General features: G+C 44.9%; 2 protein-coding genes across 4 annotated transcripts in view; one reads left to right on the plus strand and one right to left on the minus strand.

Moving 5' to 3' along the window:
- The window catches only part of VSTM2A (V-set and transmembrane domain containing 2A), a 152073-nt gene extending 135727 nt beyond the window's left edge, over positions 1–16346 (minus strand). For 2 of the 3 annotated variants that reach the window (XM_088133501.1, XM_088133452.1), the window contains exons 1-2: positions 16249–16300; positions 285–416 (exon numbers count right to left, since the gene is read on the minus strand). The gene's annotated coding sequence lies outside the window, so the exon portion shown is untranslated. Of the gene's footprint in view, positions 1–284; positions 417–16248 lie in introns of all 3 variants that reach the window. The other variant, XM_088133412.1, reaches the window with a different exon arrangement.
- LOC148217205 (uncharacterized) lies at positions 15592–20213 on the plus strand. Its single transcript, XM_088133609.1, has 2 exons — positions 15592–16347; positions 19801–20213. The coding sequence occupies exons 1-2, from the start codon at positions 16015–16017 to the stop codon at positions 19819–19821; spliced, it is 354 nt and encodes a 117-aa protein (XP_087989735.1). The 5' UTR covers positions 15592–16014; the 3' UTR covers positions 19822–20213.
- The last annotated feature ends 541 nt before the right edge of the window (positions 20214–20754 follow it).

A 20754-nucleotide genomic window follows, 5' to 3' on the forward strand; every position in this document is an offset into this window, starting at 1 on the left:
TGAAATGATATCTGTTAAGGACCTCAAGTATCTCCTAAGTACTTTCAAGAGAAAGTCAGGCAGAATAACTGCTGCCAGAAGGACTCTTAAAACATACAAGATTTCAGGAGTCTGAAAGCATTATAAGGTTTAGAAAACATATGCCCACTTGAAGAAAACTTTTGAAGTAACAAACAGAAGTGATGTCAGGACTTCTGTAAAGGGGTGTGGTTCTCTGGGGAAGATACGGCATTCAGCATTTCTTGCATTGTTGAGGAATGAGTGGCAAGTACGGGTGTAACTACCTTTGAATGCAAGGAGCGTGCATAGGAGGCAGTCAGGTGGTGCTCTCAAGAACCTTCATTTTCCATTTCACGGTAGGGTGGAAGCTGAATTGGACTGTTTAGCTTGTCCCAGTCAACTACTTGGCCTGGCAACTTGAAAGAGACAAGATGGAGTATAAGGACAAAATGAAAGTGGTAACACATAGGAATAATTGCAGCAGGACTTCCTAGAAAAAGTCTACCAGAGTTTTTGCATAGGGTGATGGCTTTTGAGGTTATCTCCTCTCATGTGCCCTGTTTAATGATGTAGACATCATAAAGATGTATAGAAGACACTTTAATGTTCAAGGCTGAAGCTGAACTTGGGAGTGGAGTTTGTTTCTTTTAAGGTGATATACAACCCATGTGTAACTGTGAAGAAGAAAAAAGTAATTATAAAAGCATGTTGTTTGTGAAAAAAAAAATAAAAACATAATAAAAACATAACTTTTCCTTTGTCAATTAGTAGTAATTTATTTTTTAAATAATTCACTCTTTCACATTTACCTCAAAGCATGCTTGGATAGAAAAGTAATAGCTTAGCTTGACACCTCTGAGCTATAAAAGGTTGAATGAATGAATATTTTTATTATGGTCACTGACCAGAATTGCAAACAAAAACACATTAAAAATAAAAATAGAGTAAAAAAAAAATTACAATTGGTGTGGATTCGTCAGTGGATAATAAAAGTCTGCCTAATTTTACAGGTAGTAGAACAAAATTTAGGTATGTTCCAGGAGACTGAATCATACTGATCTGTTAACAACAACTGTACATAAAAAAAAGATCAGAGTTTTCCAGGTGTTTTACCAGGTAAGGAGTTATAAGATGGCTCCTTAAGTCCTTATAGAGGGTAAAAAGGTTGACATTCCATTTATTCCGTGGAATACCAACATTTAGACAGTCTGTAACAAATGTAATGAAATGATCATGGATCTAAGAGCATCTTAATTGTTACTGCAGGCTTCTAGTAGCTTTGTACACAAAACAGATACTAAGCTATATAAATTCTTATGAGTTAATGAGATTCCATTGTTGCTTTGGTCCATGTTCACTCTCCCAGCAGAAAGATATGTTAATTGGTTATCCTTGCAGGATATGTCAATGGTCCAGAAATACAAAAGCAATTGACATCCTCTCCTGATTTTTCCTCAGCCATCCTTCCACCCTCTCCCATGGCATCTTCCACAAATAGTACTAATATATAAAAGAAAATATAGGACAAACAGTATTTTCACCACAGAAAAGGTAAGGCAAGACAGCGAAGGAAATTTTACTTATTTATTTTTGTGTTTGATGGGTTCATTTGTATCCTGCCTTTCTGTTCCAATGAGTATTCCAATCACAAAACTATGTTATTCTATAGCCCAGAGTAAGGCTTGGAAAGCCTTTCCCAAATGTGGCATCTTTGAGATGTGTAGACTTTAACTCACTGAATTCTCAACAGTGTTCCGGCTGGCTGGAGAATGCTGGGAGTAGATCTAGAGGGTAATCAGATTAAGGAAGGAGATGCAGTCCGCTTGATCTAAAATTTAGACAACAAGTTAAAATTTCTTGGGGGAGGGGAAAAATTAATTCTCTGTCCATTTCACATCAGGACTAACTAGTTATAGTGTATTGCTCTTATACACTGAACAGATACATTTATTGGCAGAAATAAAATGTATCTTTCCCAGTCTTGCAATCTACAACTATATAGAAATTACAGTTCCAATGAGGCCAATGGAATTCTGGCTATGAATTCTCAGAGTGGAAGTTCCAATACCCCTCTAGAGCACCAAGTTGGGAAAAGCTGCTTGAAGAGGCTGACTCTATTAGCTGTTGCACTTTACAGAGTTCTGCACAACTGCCATTTCCCTGATGACAGATCCTGGATGATTTCTTGGTGACAGATCATTTTTCTTTTCCTGTCCAGGAAACCAGTCCTCATATGGGCATGGTCTTTTGACTTGATTTATGTAAATATAATATTTTTCAAAGGGAAAGGAGAAGTATTATCTTCTGGTAGGAATGAATGGTAGTATAGGAGAGTCTGTCCAAACATGGACTTATTCTAGATATGTAGACTTTAATTACCAGAATTCTTGGCAGAGGCAAGTTGGCTGAGAAACTGAGAAAGGAAAGGATTAGAGGTTGCTGCTAAAGCTGAAATAAGTGGCACTGGATTAGATTTGTACAACAACTGGGTCTTGCCACCTCAGATCTCAAAGATCTCAAACTCTGCTCTACTATCTTGATTCATATTACAGATATGTCAAGAATGGACAATGTGGTCTGCTCTCTGTTCCATCTTGCCCTACAGAAATACATGCAGTCTGTCTGAAGTTTTAGGCTTGGGCTATTGCCTCACCCAGCCCAATAGGAATGGTCTCTGGTACTGTACTTGATATTCGTATTTATGGAGTTGCTACTTTTTTCTTTTCATTCATCCTCCCCCCCCCAGCTTAATATTGATACTTTGTATTAAATGCTTTTATTTTATAGTACTCTTGTTTGCATCTTATTTTTTATTCTAATTGTGCACATCACTTTGAGACACTTTTTAAAACAGAAACATGAAAACAATTATATGAAATAAATAAGTTCATCTATAACAAGATATGAAGCAAATTACGGTATTCCTTCTGAGGGTACGATTATTTGAATTTCTTTACATAGGACAAATCTTATACAGCAGTGATTTCCAAACTTCAAGAATGAAGGCCCCTTTTTAATGTGTCACAATTTTGCAGAACCCTGTGATAGTAATTGCTTTTACAGAGACATTTAATATCTGTTGACTGAAATAAAACATATTGACCAAAAGCTACTATAAATTCTGTAACGCTTTTAAATGAATATGTACCTTAATAAATCCTGCCCTTGATTCAAACCAGCAGTCCTTACACATTTATTTAGAGGATTTAATTGATCTGGCCTAGTGTGACAAAGAACCTTTTCGTACAACCCCCTTCCCCCATCAACTGCTAGAAACTAGCCAGCAAAAATCCAGATACCTAGTAAAAAAACATTTTTTTGTGTGTGCTTTGCACTGCCATCTAGTGGTCAGCCAGCAGACCATGGCAGGCTAATGGGGGCAGACCAGTCTCAGGTTCCTGCAGGGCCTAGGATTTTTCTGCATTACACCCTTTAGCTGCTACAGCCCCATGCATTAGCCAGCTGGAAATGAAGTTGCTTTAGGAAATCCTTTTCCACATTTCAACTCCTTCTCTGCATTGGCCATAATTGCAGCCTGTTTTGGACCACATTTACCTTATTGGTGAATTCCTCTGCTTCTTTACTCCTCCTGGACAGGAGGGAGGGAGGACCATCGTTTTACCATTTTTCCTGCTACAGGCTAGAAGGGAGGATTGGCAGAACTCAATTTCACCTGGTTAAAAAACCAGATACAGATCAATTTTTTTCTGTTCCATCAGTGATCTTGTTAGGAAGAAGTTCAGCTTTTCACTATTGCACTGGTGAGCTTGTTAAAAAAAGCAAGGCAACCAGTGACTGGTGGAGAGGGGGTATTCCTATCACACCATATATTAGCCATATGAAATGGAGGAGTGCCCTTTATGTATAGGTTTTTATTCAAATTATATCTTTTAGTGTGTGTTATCATAAACCACCCAGAAAGCTCCAGCTATTGGACGATTTAAATAATTATAACAACAATAGAGTGAGACCTCCATTTGGCCACTGAGGCAAGTACTAGTGTGTGTGAGCAGTGGTGGCCAATAGGCTTGTGGAAGAGTCTTCAGGTGTGTGGGTGATGGTGGCATGGTTTAAGGGGACCCCACAGGTCGTCCTGGGGATCCTTTTTCCTCTTGTGCAACACAGCTACTGCCTTTCGGTCATGCAAGTGAGGAAAGGGGATGGAGAAACCCATTGGCATAGTTTCGGAGAGGTTGTCAAAATAAGAGGTGTCTGGGGCAGGTGGAAAGTGCAGGGAGTCCAGGCAGGGCATGGGGTAGCTTGGAGGGACAGGGTCAGGGAGAGCAGCATAGTGACACCTTGGGAACAGCAGGGCTGAAGGGTTGGTGCTGGAGCAAGAATCTGAATGGCATTTCAGGCATAAGGCAGAGGGCTTGGCAGCAGTGGGAAAAGTTATGCACACATGATGAATGGTTAGAGGGAGAGACATAGTGGAAGAAAGGCTGAACAAATCCACATTTGCTTGTACTGCCCCTCCCAATTTCCCTTCTATGCTAGCCAGTCTGTGAAGTATCTTTCAGTCAACATCTGTGCCAAAAAGAGCTGTGTGAGTAGACAATTTTTATTTTCTGTGTTTGATGCATATCGCAGATCTCCTGCAGTAAGTCCATGCTCCACAGTTTGGGAATTGATGTTTTAGAGTATGGATGTACAACAGTTTTTGGACAAAGGCCACATTGACCTTGTACAGTTTGCAAGAAGCTGGACTTCAAAACCATGGGCAGGGTCAGAGCAAATATATAAGGAAATAACACTTGACTTGCATGGGGGTATAGGCTGGTGGTACTCCTGGATCCATCACTATCACTAGAAGTTCAAGAGGCTTCAGTGGTTCAGGTTGTTTTTTATCAAGCTGACACCTCAGTAATGGGCCTGCCTTTGGAAACAGCCCAGAAATGCCAATTAGTTCAGGACAGAGCAGCTAAACTGCTACCTGCAAGTAGCCAATCTGATCATAGTATGCAAGTGTTTTACTAAGTGCTTGGCTGCCAGGCTCAATTCAGAGTAACGGTATTACCTATAAATCCTTAAACAAGTTGGGGCCAGATTATCTGAAGGAGCGTTTCCTCCTCTGCATATTTACTCAGCCCTTAAGGTTTTCATCTGGCTCCCCCAAATAAAGCACAATCTTTTCCCATAAGAGAAAAGGACTTTTCAGTGGTGGCATATGACACTTTTTTTTTTCAACACAAGTGAAGATATATTTTCCCAAGTACTTGGGAATATTGTTTTACTGCTGGTTTTATTAGAATGTTAGAAACCCTGAAGACATGGTTTTGCCAGCAGGCCTGGGGATCCCAGATTGGTACAGAACCCATCAAATAGTTAGTCTGAATGTGCTGTTGTTGCCAAGGGGGTGGGGGGGCGTAGTGGGTTTTGTATTAGGGGTCTGATTTCTGTAAGCCGCCCGGAGTCACCGTGTGTGAGTTGGACGGCCATATAAATTTGTTTAATAAATAAATAAAATAAATGAACCATCCTGCTACTGTTATTATTACAGATAATAGTAGGAATACACACTGATTTGTGTGTATATGTGTGTGTGTGTATATATAATATCCTTAATGCAAACATGCCTATATATGTAAATACACACATACACACACACATGCATGTGCGCGCGCACACACACACATGCACACTCTCTTATGCATTCTGATTAAAAAGGCCCCCCTTCCCTCCAGCAAATTCCATTGTGGTCCTCTGATTTCCTATCATGTATTTCAAACTGGGATTCTGAGAAGCCTCGTCTATCCCATTTAATATTCTCCATCTTGCAATAGTTGCAAGCTGTAATTGCTTGTCATCCTCTCTATGTGGAAATGAGCCAAAGGGAGGGAGAATGAAGCCTCAGAGCGGATGGAGACTCATGTGAAAGGAGAGACAGAGAATGAGATAGTGGTATGAGCAGCAGCAGAAATCCCAGGCATTGAATCAGTAAATTAAGAGCATCAGAGCCGGATGGCTGTGATAGTGGAACGAGAGCATGGCATAGTTGGGCATCTGGAAAGCTTTGACAAAGTGAGTAACTGAGTTCTCTATACACACACACACACAGAGAGAGAGAGAGAGAGAGAGAAAGAGAGAGAGAGAGAGAGAGAAGTTATTTCCAAGGCTCCTCATTGTTCAGTGAGTAAGGTGCAAGTTGAAGTATACAGGCCTTGGCTACACCTGAGGCCCCAAAGACCAGCAAAAGTGCCCTCTGAGTTGTGCAGCGTGCCATTCTAGCCTCAGAGCAAGAACCCTATTAGATGCACAAACCTGGAGTGGCAATGCTGTGCCTTCTAGTGAACCTACCACCTTTCTAGCACATCTGCCAAAAAGCAGAAAGCCCCCCCCCCCCCGGGCATGGAAAATGAAAGAAAGGATTGATTCCAATTGGGAAGAGAAGCTAGTACAAAATGGGACAATTCTCTCTTGCAAAATGGACAGTGTCTACTATACAGTGGTACCTCTACTTACAACTTAATCCATTCCGTGACTCTGATCACAAGTCGAGTTGGTCGCAAGTTGAAGTAAATTTTCCCATAAGGTTCAATGTAATTACTGTTAATCCGTTCCGGCGTCCGTGGACCACGCGTCAGGGGCGGAAAAACGGCCGCTGACCACGTGGCAGGGCAGAAAAAATGGCCGCGGACCACGTGTCAGGGGCGGAAAAACAGCCGCGGACCACGTGGAATGGGTGGGAAAATGGCCACGGACCACGTGGAACAGGCAGAAAATGGCCGCGGACCACGTGGAACGGGCAGAAAAATGGCCGCGGACCACGTGGAATGGGCGGAAAATGGCTCATAAGTCGAGGCGAATTCATAAGTAGAGGTAAATTTTTGGGGCCGGAGCTGATCGTATCTTGAAAATTTCGTAAGTAGGGGCGTTCGTAAGTAGAGGTACCACTGTATTTTGTGGATTCCTGGTTTTCTTGCCACTGTAATTTGGTGTGTAGCAAGTAAGCAAAAAGCAGGAACAGAGTTTGCTGAAGAATGGTTTTCTCCAGACTGCTTAATCTGTGCTGCATTTCAAACCCTGTTTTTCTGTCTTTCCTCTTTACGGCAAGGCACATACTATGAACAGACTGGCAAGCTCTGCAGTGGAACGCCAAGAGCATTCTTCTCTCATTGCTTGCACAACAGGTGTGGGTGGGGGGAACATTTGCAGAGCAGGGATTAGCAACAGAGAAAAACAACAGAGAGGGAAAAATAATAAAATACGGGGTACAGAGTATCCTAAGGAAGTGCCTTTTCCACAGTTGCACATAAACAAAGCACAAACATGTCCTAGCATCCTTTTTTTTTTTTTTGCCATATTTCCATGCTGCTCTTGAATGAAACACGCTTAAGTCATCCTTGGCTGTTTCTGTGCTGAAATTGGTTTTCCCCTCTTGTGAAAACTATAGCAGTTCCAAGATGTGCAAAATCTGTTGTGCTTTTGTGTTGGCAGGGCAGTCAGATGCCCCATATGTGGTGGGAATAGCTCAGAATTTGTTGGCCACTTCAGGATGGCTCCTGCACACACACACAAGTCTTGGTCACTCTCCTCTGCTGCCATCCTTTTATTTTTTTCCCCCTGAGAAAAGGGGGAAAGGACATAGCTATACCAGTTGAACAGCTGTTCAGTAGACTGCAAGGTACTGTGACATTTTGAGTATGGTTTAGTGCTTTTTGAAAATATCACATCCCTACCAAGCCCATGTGTGAGAAAAATTTTGAAAGTCTGCTAAATCTGTGTACCAAACAAGCCCACCCAATAGATATTCAGCAGGACGGAGGACCTGTGCGAGAAAGCAGAAGAGCCAGCCCTCTCATCAAACCCAGCAGCTCTGCTCAGGCAGAAGCAGCTTGGAAGAAAACAGAGGAGGATCACTGGCTGATCCAAATAGGAAGGCGTCATCAACTCCACTTAGATGAGCAGATTGGTGGTGGAGAGAGAGGGATGCAATTCTCTTTTCTGTGTGGCACCTCTGAGAGGTAGGGTGTGGCAAGACACTGGGAAGCAAGGACAAGAAGAACGCACTTCCAAAGAAACAAGATAAATTTAGTTGTTCCAGGTCCTCAACTTCTGTTCTGTTCTGTTTTTTATGTGCTACTTTCAGGGAAAGGGGCGCTTCTCTCTCTTTCACCCAGAAGCACAGAGTGAAAGTTACAGCTGCTGAGAGATGGGTTTTGAACAACTAGAATTGGAAAAAAACAACCAAATTAGGCTGCAATCCTGTGCACATTGATACAGAAGTGAGGTCCGGCTGAACTCAGATTTTGAATACACATGTGGAGGGTTGTGCTGCTATTAAAATATCAAAAGGAGAGTCTACCTATCATCCACTTTTACAGGGCAAGTATTCATGTATTTGCTCTCTCCATATCCTAGTGTTCCCAACAAACATGCTTAAAGTCCCAATACATCCAGAGTATACCCATATCATGCCTGTAAGATCCCATCTCATCCTTCTATCAGTATTCCCATTGGCTGGCAACATAGTGGAAGGGTAGGAAACAAATTTAGAGGAATCCACCAATCACTGTCCTTATTATTTATGCATGTATATGGTTTTTATTGTATTTTTACAGTATTTTTATTGCATTTTTACTATATTTTAATTAATATTTCCCCTTCATGGATCACTGCCTTGTCGTGGCGAAGGGGCTTGCATAACTCAGTGAAGCCATGAGCTATACCGTGCAGGGCCACCCAAGACGGGCAGGTCATGACAGAGAGTTCTGACAAAATGTGGTCCACTGGAGAAGGAAATGGCAACCCACTCCAGTATCCTTGCCAAGAAACCCCCATGGACAATGTTAAAAGGCTAAAAGATATGACACCGGAAGATGAGCCCCTCAGGTCGGAAGGTGTCTAATATGCTACTGGGGAAGAGCGGAGGGCATTTCCAAGTAGCTCCAGAAAGAGTGAAGCAGCTGGGGCAAAGCCGAAAGGACTTTCAGCTGTGGATGTATCTGGAAGCGAAAAGAAGGTCCGATGCTGTAAAGAACAATATTGTATAGGTACCTGGAATGTAAGATCTATGAACCAAGGCAAGCTGGATGTGGTCAAACATGAGATGACAAGATTGAACGTCGACATCTTGGGAATCAGCGAATTGAAATAGACGGGAATAGGTGAATTTAATTCAGGTGACCATTATATCTACTACTGTGGCCAAGAAACCCTTAGAAGAAATGGAGTTGCACTCATAGTCAATAAGAGAGTGGGAAAGGCAGTAATGGGGTACAACCTCAAAAACGACAGAATGATCTCAGTGCGTATCCAAGGCAAACCATTCAACATCACAGTAATCCAAGTCTATGCCCCAACCACTGATGCCGAAGAAGCTGAAGTTGACCGGTCCTATGAAGACCTACAACACCTTCTAGAACTAGCACCAAAAAAAAGATGTCCTTTTCATCATAGGGGATTGGAATGCTAAAGTAGGAAGTCAAGGAGTAATCGGAATAACAGGCAAGTTTGGCCTTGGAGCACAAAATGAACCAGGGCAAAGGCTAATAGAATTCTGTCAAGAGAACAAGCTAGTCATAGCAAACACTCTTTTCCAACAACACAAGAGACGACTCTACACATGGACATCACCAGATGGTCAATACCGAAACCAGATTGATTACATACTTTGCAGCCAAAGATGGAGAAGCTCTATACAGACAGCAAAAACAAGACCAGGAGCTGACTGTGGCTCAGATCATGAGCTTCTTACTGCAAAATTTAGGCTTAAATTGAAGAATGCAGGGAAAACCACTAGACCACTTAGGTATGACTTAGATCATGTTCCTTGTGAGTACACAGTGAAGGTGATGAATAGATTTAGAGGATTAGATTTGGTAGACAGAGTGCCTGAAGAACTATGGACGGAGGTCTGTAACATTGTACAGGAGGCAGCAACTAAAACCATCCCAAGGAAAAAGAAATGCAAGAAAGCAAAATGGCTGTCTGATGAGGCTTTACAAATAGCTGTGGAAAGAAGGAATGTGAAAAGCAAGGGTGAAAGGGAAAGATATAAGCAACTGAATACAGATTTTCAGAGAATAGCAAGGAGAGGTAAGAAGGCCTTCTTAAATGAACAATGCAAAGAAATTGAGGAAAACAATAGAATGGGGAAGACTAGAGATCTCTTCAAGAAAATTGGAGATATGAAAGGAACGTTTAGTGCAAAGATGGGCATGATAAAGGACAAAAAAGGCAGGGACCTAACAGAAGCAGAAGAGATTAAGAAGAGGTGGCAAGAATACACAGAAGAACTATACAAGAAAGATCTTAATGTCCCTGATGTCCATGCTGGTGTGGTCGCTGACCTTGAGCCAGACATCCTAGAGAGTGAAGTCAAGTGGGCCTTAGGAAGCATTGCTAACAACAAAGCTAGTGGAGATGACACTATTCCAGCTGAGTTATTTAAAATACTAAAAGATGATGCTGTTATGGTGCTGCACTCAATATGCCAGCACGTTTGGAAAACGCAACAGTGGCCACGGGATTGGAAAAGGTCAGTTTACCTTCCAATTTCAAAGAAGGGCAATGCCAAAGAATGCTCAAACTATTGCACAATTGCACTCATTTCACATGCTAGTAAGGTTATGCTCAAAATCCTACAAGCTAGGCTCTAGCAGTACGTGAACCGAGAACTACCGGATGTACAAGCTGGGTTTCGAAGAGGCAGAAGAACTAGAGATCAAATTGCCAACATTCGCTGGATCATGGAGAAAGCACGAGAGTTCCAGAAAAACATCTACTTCTGCTTCATTGACTATGCAAAAGCCTTTGATTGTGTGGATCACAACAAACTCTGGCAAATTCTTAAAGAGATGGGGGTACCAGACCATCTTACCTGTCTCCTGAGAAATCTGTATGCGGGCCAAGAAGCAACAGTTAGAACCGGTCATGGAACAACCGATTGGTTCAAAATAGGGAAAGGAGTACGACAAGGCTGTATACTGTCACCCTGCTTATTTAACCTATATGCAGAGTACATCATGAGAAATGCCAGGCTGGAAGAATCACAAGCCGGAATTAAGATTGCAGGGAGAATCATCAATAACCTCAGATATGTAGATGATACCACCCTAATGGCAGAAAGTGAAGAAGAACTAAAGAGTCTCTTGATGAGGGTGAAAGAGGAGAGTGCGAAAGCTGGCTTGAAACTCAACATTAAAAAAACTAAGATCATGGCATCTGGACCCATCAATTCCTGGCAAATAGGGTAGAAATGGAAGCAGTAACAGACTTCATTTATTTGGGCTCCAAGATCACCGCAGATGGAGATTGCAGCCATGAAATTAAAAGATGCTTGCTCCTTGGGAGGAAAGCTATGGCAAACCTAGATAGCTTATTAAAAAGCAGAGACGTCACCTTGCCGACAAAGATCCGCATAGTCAAAGCTATGGTTTTTCCAGTAGTAATGTATGGCTGTGAGAGCTGGACCATAAAGAAGGCTGAGCGCCGAAGAATTGATGCCTTTGAACTGTGGTGCTGGAGAAGACTCTTAAGAGTCCCCTGGACTGCTAGGAGGTCAAACCAGTCAATCTTAAAGGAAATCAACCCTGATTGTTCATTGGAAGGATTGATAATGAAGCTCAAGCTCAGATACTTTGGTCACCTAATGCGAAGAGAGGAGTCTTTGGAAAAGACCTTGATGCTGGGAAAGATTGAAGGCAAAAGGAGAAGAGGACGGCAGAGGATGAGATGGTTAGATAGCATCACTGAAGCAATGAGCATGAAACTGAGCAAACTCAGGGAGGCAGTGAAGGACAGGAAGGCGTGGCGCAATATGGTTCATGGGGTCACGAAGAGTCGGACACGACCAAACGACTGAACAACAACAACAACAAATTAATATTTATTTTTTGTTTTTATTGTAAACCACCCAGAATCACTTCCTAGTGCGATGGGCAGTGACCAAATTTGAAATATAAATAAACTATTTAAAATAAAACATGACCCACACATGATAAATCAGGACACCACCATTATTTGGCAAGCCAAAACAAAATAATAGAGGCAGGATAGGGATTAGCAGATGGGACATGAAATTTAATGCAGGTAGTTTTCTATTCATTTAAGGATGAGCGAATAGCACTTTAACTCAGTGGTGAGGAAAGCTCAGAGTGACTCAAAGGTCACTTTCTCAGGGCCTTTCCCTTCTTGCACTAATCATGACATGAAATCCTTTTTTTCCCCTGCCATGTCCTCCTAAAATTGCTTTCATATCACCATATCTGAGGTGGCTTAAAGTGATCTTTAGCTGATCTAGTGTTCAACTGGTATTTTCCCCTTTAAGGAATCAACATGCCATAGCAATTTTGCTGTGGATGCAGCCTGATCTGTTTCACCAACCATTTAGTTGCTGTCACAGTCAGGTGACCCCTGGGGGTGAGATCAGCCTGGCACTATTGGCCACTTTGGGCTGACATCATCAAGCCTCCTCTCTTGCAGCCCTGGGCAGCATCTTCCAGAGCCTTTCCACTCTGGGCAGTGGAAAAGTTCACTTCTTTCAAACTGGACTCTGTCATGTATCCCCCAAGTTTCCAAGGTATCTCCTTGCATACCTAAACAGCTTTGGCTGAGTGATGGCAGTGGAGGATGGGCAGAGAGAGAAAGACAGAGAGCACTTTCTCAGCTGTTTCAGAGGTCAACTAACCTTATGTCTGTCAACTCTTGTTTGGACTACTTGTGAACATGGCTTCGGTGCTTTTCTGGAACAGTGCTAAATCTGTGTTAAAAAATGAGCCCCACTCTCAGCTGTCAGGCCTCTTTTGGTTATGGATTTAGCACTATTCCAGAATAGCTGTATTCTGGAAGAGCTCTGAACCTGTGTCCAATAGGGTTTTGAACAGGTCCATGCAAAATACTTGTTGCCATCTGCCAAATTTGGCTCCTCCCAAGCCCCAGCCCTGTTAAGAAGAATGGTAAGAAGATCTTTTCCCAGAAGCTGGTGATCTTTGGTGGGAGAGGAGGTAGACCAAGCCATGAGAATCTACCAGTCCTTCTCATTAATATGACCTGTACATCATAAATAAAGATAGCATTGTTGGCTAGCATTTTGTCCAGCAGCAACTGCCAGGATGTAAAGAAGGTTTAGAATAATGGAAGTATGTTGTGGTGCCATGACACAAGCCTTGCCTCTTTTGTACATACATTGTGATGCTGTATGCAGGTCCCAGAGGGGCAGAGCCTGCAGTGTGATGTTGCTTTCATCATTTTGCAGATGCCCATGATTGTGAATGTCCCAAGGTAGGAACTGTTGGTGGGGGACGGGGGCAGTACTCCACTGTTCCCATCTACCTTATACATGCATAGTGGAAACTGATCCTTATGCTAAAGCATGCTTTGAAAATGTGGGGTACTGTCATCTTGCATGTGCATAGAGGTGTGTAAGATGGTGGTGCACCATGTTTTCTCAAGTTTTGCCACCTGAGCAAACCAGAAAGGATCAGGAGATGCTTGCCTGGTGTGGAGAAGAAGGCGGCAGCAACTTTGGATTCTTCAGTTTTGGTTTCCTGGGTGTGATTGAGGAAAAGTTCCCTCCTGACACACTTTCTGTGGTGGTTGAGAGGAGGGATGAAGGGGCTGAAAGCTGAATACCGGCAATGGAAGTGGTGGAGAAAGTGACAGCCATCATGTGCGCTTTCATGAAGGTAGACTGGGTGGTCTTAAGGCTTCATGCCTTCCCTGAGTGCTCCTGCAAAAAAAAAGTAAAAAGTGCAGCGTGCCAAAAAGCCCCTTTGAGCGGTGGCTCAGGGACTGCTTTTTTACTTTTTTTTTAATTTGCAGTGCAAAGCCAGCCTCAGCCCAGCCCAGGAGTGTGGCGCAAAGGGGCTTTTTGGCCACGGCTCTGGGGCTGCTTTTTACTTTTTTTTTAAAGGGCAGAGATGAGGGGAGAGAAGCAGGTGGAGGGAGTTGGAGGCAGCTCCTTACCTTACTGAGGCTTGGGACTGGGAGGGACCAAGCCTGGAATGGCTTGGATTGGCGTAGATACTCACTTAATGACCGACGATTCTTGGTTAATGATGGCAACCAGGACTGCAGGGATTGTGGTTGCTAAGCAATGCAGTCACGTGACATCTCACATTACGACCGCATTGCTTAGTGATGGAAACTGCAGTCCCAATTGTGGTTGTAAGTCAAGGACTACCTGTACTAGGTTAGATAGGGTGGGCGTGCTCCAGGTCCCCTCTCTTAAATGTTGCCCCTGATGGGACCTTGTAGGAGCGCCTTCTCGGTGGCCGCCCCAACCCTTTGGAACCTGAGATCTGAGGGATCCCTACCCCTTTAGCCTTCCATAGGGCCATGAAGACCTGGTTCTTTCCCTCAAGCATTGGGCTTGGGGATGGGGGGGTTGAGCTGAGAGGATGTTTGGTATGGCATCTGGGGGGAAGGGTACTTTTGTTTTTAGCTAGTATGTCTTTATGGATAGTTGTGAACCACTTAGAGTCATTACATGAGATAGCCATGTCAGAACCTGCATCACCCAACTGTTGTTATTTTCCATTGTATTGCATTTGTTGGGAGTTGGATTGATTTGTTTCTGCCACTTTTAACTAAGGAGGGGGGGTGGCTGTTAATGGTTGTAAGGGGAGTTGGGAAGCAGCTTAACCATATATGGGCAATTTAGATGGGCTGATTGCCAGCCAGGCAGCTGGGGCCCAAAGAACCAGGAAGAAGCTGGGGAGGAAGGAGAGAGATCAACAGCAGGTGAAGAGGAGTCATGATGCCAGGCAATAAGGGGAGGGGGGATAAATAGAGGGAGGTTTACCCAAGGCGTTAATTTTAGCAATGTTCTGTTTACAAGCTACATGTACCTCTTAATAAAGAAGTATTTATCTGACCCAAGCCTGGTTGTGTGAGAATGCTTCAGAACTGAGAGTTGGACATCGTGGACTTGACATTTTGCTAAAACTCCCTGATACTGGATTTCACCCAAGAGGAAACTTCCAGCAACTTAACATGGCCTCTGAGGAGCTGCAGAAAAGTTCACCAGAGGCGCCAGCAGAAGAGGAGGAGCGGCTAATCCCCCTCACTGAAGCTCTAGCGGGCGCCAGACTGAAGACCCCAATGAGGCGACTGGCCCACCGCTGGGACCCACCAAGAGACCTGAGCATCTGGGAAGACGCTGGAGGGTTCACCCCTGAGGTGCCAGCCCGCCCTCGATGGTTGAGGGCCATGGGGACCGCGACCACAGTGACAACGCCATGGGATGAGGGACAACGGGTGAGGAAGCTGGAAGGCGAAGTGCGCGCACTGAGGAAGGAGTTGGATAAGCTAAGGATTCTGGCGCAACCTTCCGTGCAACCTTCCAACCCCCTACAGGGCCCGGCGCCGATCGACCAGCCCTCCCCAATGGCTCCGCTGGGACCACCGACCCTTCCCCCTCATCAGGCCCCGGCCCAGACCCCCGCAGGACGCGGCGGGGAAGCGGACCAGGAGCAAGCCGCCCAACGACCTCAACAGGCGGAAGGGGACCTGTTGCGAAAATGGGGGCTGGTAGAAAAGTACGACGGAGACCCTGCCCAACTGCCCACCTTCCTGAACCAGGTGAGAATCTGCATGGGCACGTGCGGGCGCCTGTTTGCCAGCGATGCCTGGAGGATGCTGTATATGTCCCGCTTCCTGGTAGGCGTGGCAGCTGAGTGGGTGAATGACTTGAATGAAGCGGAGGCCCCAGAACTGGGGGACTTTGACCGCTTCATCACCGCCCTACGGGACCGGTTCGAGGACCAATGTGCCCGCTCGCACGCAGCGGAGGCAATCTGGGAGCTGAAGCAGGGGCCACGCTCGGTGACAGGGTATGCGCTTGAGTTCAAGCGCTTGGTGGCGAAGCTGCCAGACTGGCCAGAAGCGTTCCTTGTGCAGCTATTTCAGGAGGGGCTGGACCCACGGCTCTTCGAGAGGGCAGTGGTGCGGGGGTGCCCAGAGACCTTGGCAGGGTGGATCACCCACGTCTCCGTCTTGGAGGCATAACTGGCCAGAGTCAAACCGCGTGGCGCGGAGGCGAGATGGCGGCCCCCTAGCGCCGCAAAGCAAATGGGGCGGAAACCGGCAAGGAAGGAGTTAACCCGCTCGGCAAGGCCGCAGGCCGCGGTGAAAGCCTGCTTCATGGTCGGCGAGAAGGGGCACTTCGTGGCAGCCTGCCCCCAGAACCCAAGGCTACAAACTGCGCCGAAAGGGAAAAAAGCTGAGAAACCTGCAAGAGCAATGAAAGCCCCACGGAAAAGCACAGTGGCGAGAGGCGAAGAAGAGAGGCTGAGAATGGCCTACCTCTCAGACAGCGAGGATGGACAGGAGAGCTCCGGCGAAAGGGAGGAGAGCCCAAGGCACGACCAGCTGATCCTGAGCAAATCGATCGAGGACATCCGGGTGAGTCCTATGACGTATGAGGTAGTGATCCGTGCTCCGCAATTGACTCGTCGGGCCTGGCTCACTGCATTGCTTGTTTCAGGTTGCTCCCGGAGTTTGATCAGCCCTGTGCTCGTCAACGGATTAAATTTGAAAGTGCACCGGCTGAAGACGCCCATAATCTTCAGGAAAGTGGATGGAACAGCGGTGGGGGGAGGTGCGGTCCGCTATTACACAGAGGCTTTTGAGTTAAGAGTCGGAACACACCGGGAGGCTTTAAAGTGCCTGGTCGCGCTGCTGGCTAGTTACCCCCTCATTCTGGGAATGTCCTGGCTGGAACATCAGCTGGCGGGAGAAGACTCTGGACTTTCCGGATGGCGGGCGTGGGACTGCGCAGGCGGAGCCCAACCCACGAGGGGAGCTGGGGGCAGTAGCCCTGAAGGAGCAGCGCCAAGGGAGGAAGCCCCACGTGGGGGGAGGGGAGGAAATCCCCTGGCAATATAGGGACTTGGCGAAAGTATTTAGCGAAAAGGAATCTGACCAACTACCACCACATCACCCCACAGACTGCGAAATTGAGATGGTGCCAGGAGCAAAGTACCCATCCCCAAAGATGTACTCAATGACCCAAAAGGAAATGGGGGTGTTGAGGGAATTCATTGACAAAAACTTGAGCAGAGGCTTCATAGTGCCCGCCAAATCCCCCCTGGCAGCGCCAGTATTTTCAGAGAAAAGAAAGATGGTACTTTACGCTTATGCACGGACTATAGGGGGTTAAATGCAATGTGCACAGAGAACAAATACCCTCTCCCATTAATAAAAGATTTGTTAGGCCATTTGGCAAAAGGACATTTTTTTACCAAACTAGATTTGAGAGAGGCATATTTCAGGGTGCGTATAAAAGCTGGGCATGAATGGAGGACCGCATTCCGCTGCGCACTGGGACACTACATGTATCGAATCCTCCCATTTGGATTAAAAGGCCCACCCGGGGTATTCATGCAGCTGATTAATGAGGTCTTGCATGAGTTCCTCTATCGAGGAGTGTTGGTGTACTTGGATGCCATTTTAATCTACACCAAAACAATGGAGGAACAAGTGAAATTGGTCAGGAAAGTGCTGGAGAAACTGCTAAATGCGCAGTTGTATGCAAAATTATTCAAATGTGAGTTCCATAAGGATTGCATTGACTATCTGGGCTACAGAATATCTAATAAAGGAGTGGAAATGGATCCCAATAAGGTGCGGGATGTCCTAGCCTGGGAGGCCCCAAGAACCAGGAGACAACTGCAAAGTTTCCTTGGCTTTGCCAACTTTTACAGACAGTTTATTCCTAACTTTGCACAAGTAGCCCTCCCTCTGACTGATCTTTTAAAAACGAAGGACAAACCCTCGGCAGCTGCAAAAGCCCCCAGCGCCTCTTTAAAATGGACAGCAGAATGTAAGGAGGCTTTTGAAAACCTCAAGAAATTATTCACTGCTGAACCCATCCTAAAACACCCAGACCCAACAAAACCTTTTGTTATTCAGGCAGATGCCTCAGACGTAGCAACTGGAGCAGTCCTCCTACGAAGGGATGAGGAAGGTGTGTTAAAACCATGTGCTTACTTATCTCGCAAGTTCACTGAACCTGAGCGGAGGTGGCTAGTGTGGGAAAAGGAGGCTTTCGCAGTGAAATGGGCTTTAACAAATTGGAAACATTTGCTGGAAGGAGCAGAAGAAGATTTTGAGGTTTGGACGGATCATAAAAACTTGGAAGCTTTGACATCACCCAGAAAGTTGTCTCCTAAACAGATAAGATGGGCACAATTCTTCAGCAGATTTAATTTCACTTTAAAATACATCCCAGGAGGGAGGAATTTCTTGGCAGATGCTCTCTCCTGGCTGCCACAGCACAATAGCCAAAGGGAGAAGGTGGTGTCAGCTTCCAAACCAGCAGGGGCCAGAACTGGCAGCTGCAGTCACTAGATCACAAAGTAATGCCACCAAAACCCTCCTCAAATCAGAGTTATTAATGGACTTAAATTGATTCCTGGAACAGGATGAGTGGTTCCAGGAGAATAAGAAGGAACTAACCCAGAGGGAGGGGGCATGGTGGAAAGCAGATAGACTGTACGTGCCCCAGGAGGCTCGCAAAATGGTACTACAAAGGTGCCATGATGATAAAACAGCAGGACACTTTGGCTTTGTCAAAACTTTACATCTACTCCGCAGGCAATTTTGGTGGCCTTCGCTCAGGAGAGATGTGGCAGAATATGTAACTACCTGTCCTGTATGCGCTATGGCCAAAAGGCAAGGGGGGAAACCCCGTGGGTTATTAAAAACTGTGGCCTGCCCTGAAAAACCATGGAAAGAAATAAGCATGGATTTTATTGTAGGCCTGCCAGAGAGCAGGAAAATGACTGTGATTTGGACTGTTACTGATCTCTTCTCTAAACAAACTCACTTCATCCCGTGCAAAGCCATCCCCTCAGCGCCTGAACTAGCTGCCTTGTTTATCCAACACATATACAGATTACACGGTTGTCCTGAAAGAGTGATCATCGACCGGGGGGTCCAGTTCTCCTCTAAATTCTGGAAGGCATTTTTAACCCTTTTGGGGTCTAAGCAAGCAATGAGCTTTTCCTTTCATCCTCAGACAGACGGAGCGACAGAGAGGAGGCATGCGGGGTTGGAACAGTATTTGCGATGTTTCATAAACCATCAACAGGACAATTGGGTGGACTTATTACCTTATGCTGAAGTGGCTTACAATAATGCTGTACACGATAGTACTGGGCTGTCCCCTTTCCAAATTGTATCAGGGCAAGAATTTGTACCTATACCTGAACTTCCCCATGCTCAAACAGGGGTTAAAACAGTAGATGAATGGGGTGACAGGATAAGGGGATTGTGGCCTATTGCAGAAAAAGCGATTGCAAAAGCTAGAGAAAGTTATAAAACACAAGCAGATAAGAAGAGAGCACCACATGAACCGTAGAAAGTGGGGGACAAAGTGTGGTTATCTACCAAGAATCTGAAATCTTCCAGGCCTTGTAGAAAGCTTGATAATAAATACATAGGACCTTTCACGGTGGATAGAGTAATTAACCCCATGTCTGTACGCTTGAAACTCCCCAAAACCCTCAGGAAGATTAATCCTGTCTTCCACAGTGAACTATTAAAACCCTACAAGGAATCTGATAAATGAAGGCCGGTAGTGGCCCCTCCTGAACCTATTATGATCGAGGGGGAACAACACTTTGAGATCAGGGAAATATTGGACTCTAGAAACTTCAAAGGAGACATTCAGTATTTGGTACATTGGAAACATTTCCCTAAATCTCTGGCTGAATGGGTCTCCAAAAGACATGTTAGAGCTCCTGACTTACTTTTGGACTTTTATAAGAATTATCCTAACAAACCCAGGTGAACGTGTTGAACTCTATAGGATGTATGTTTTCATAATTCCAGTTCCTCTTTTCTTATTTCTAGGGCTCCTGGCCAGCATGGTGAAGAGGGGTTTTGGGGGGGGCAGTATGTCAGAACCTGCATCACCCAACTGTTGTTGTTTTCCATTGTATTGCATTCGTTGGGAGTTGGATTGATTTGTTTCTGCCACTTGTAACTAAGGAGGGGGGGGTGGCTATTAATGGTTGTAAGGGGAGTTGGGAAGCAGCTTAACCATATATGGGCAATTTAGATGGGCTGATTGCCGGCCAGGCAGCTGGGGCCCAAAGAACCAGGAAGAAGCTCGAGGAGGAAGGAGAGAGGTCAACAACAGGTGAAGAGGAGTCACGACGCCAGGCAATAAGGGGAGGGGGGATAAATAGAGGGAGGTTTACCCAAGGCGTTAGTTTTAGCAATGTTCTGTTTACAAGCTACATGTACCTCTTAATAAAGAAGTATTTATCTGACCCAAGCCTGGTTGTGTGAGAATGCTTCAGAACTGAGAGTTGGACATCGTCGACTTGACAGCCGGCCATATCAGTCCTGCAAATAAATAATAAATAAATAAATTCTATCCAGAATATTCTATTCTTGAACCCAGTCAGATTTATATATCCACATGGCTAGTGCTCCATTTGCTAGGTACGTTTTATGCTATGCCTATCCATATATTATGGCTGGGTTTGTTGCTCACACATAAAAAAAAAAAATCTCACATGAAGATCTGCTACAGAAGTTTGACAAAGAATGCACTGATTTACTGTTGAAACTTAGGGCAACATACTCCCATGCTTTGGGAAATTCTTGCATCTCTGTTAGAGCAAAATTCAGAGCAAATCCAGTCATTTTCTCAGGTGTATTTGTGAAATATTGATGGGGAGAATTCAGATGGGATAAAAACAAGAAAAATATTAATACTAAATTATTTGACATATTCACTGAAGCTCTAATAGCAGCAAGCAGGCACTGGGATCCTTTTCTCCTCTACCCAAGTCTGAA

The sequence above is a fragment of the Python bivittatus genome, unplaced genomic scaffold (assembly GCF_059951505.1).
Source record: "Python bivittatus isolate LINGU-HERP-01145 unplaced genomic scaffold, Pbiv_v1 ctg000000_np1212, whole genome shotgun sequence".
Classification (NCBI taxonomy): Eukaryota; Metazoa; Chordata; class Lepidosauria; order Squamata; family Pythonidae; genus Python; species Python bivittatus.

Bases quoted from the DNA above. Each gene is read 5' to 3' on its own strand.
- LOC148217205 (XM_088133609.1), top strand. From the start codon at position 16,015: ATGGGGCGGAAACCGGCAAGGAAGGAGTTAACCCGCTCGGCAAGGCCG. The intron at 16,348-19,800 runs GTGAGTCCTATG...TCTTATTTCTAG, and splicing joins AATCGATCGAGGACATCCGG to GGCTCCTGGCCAGCATGGTG.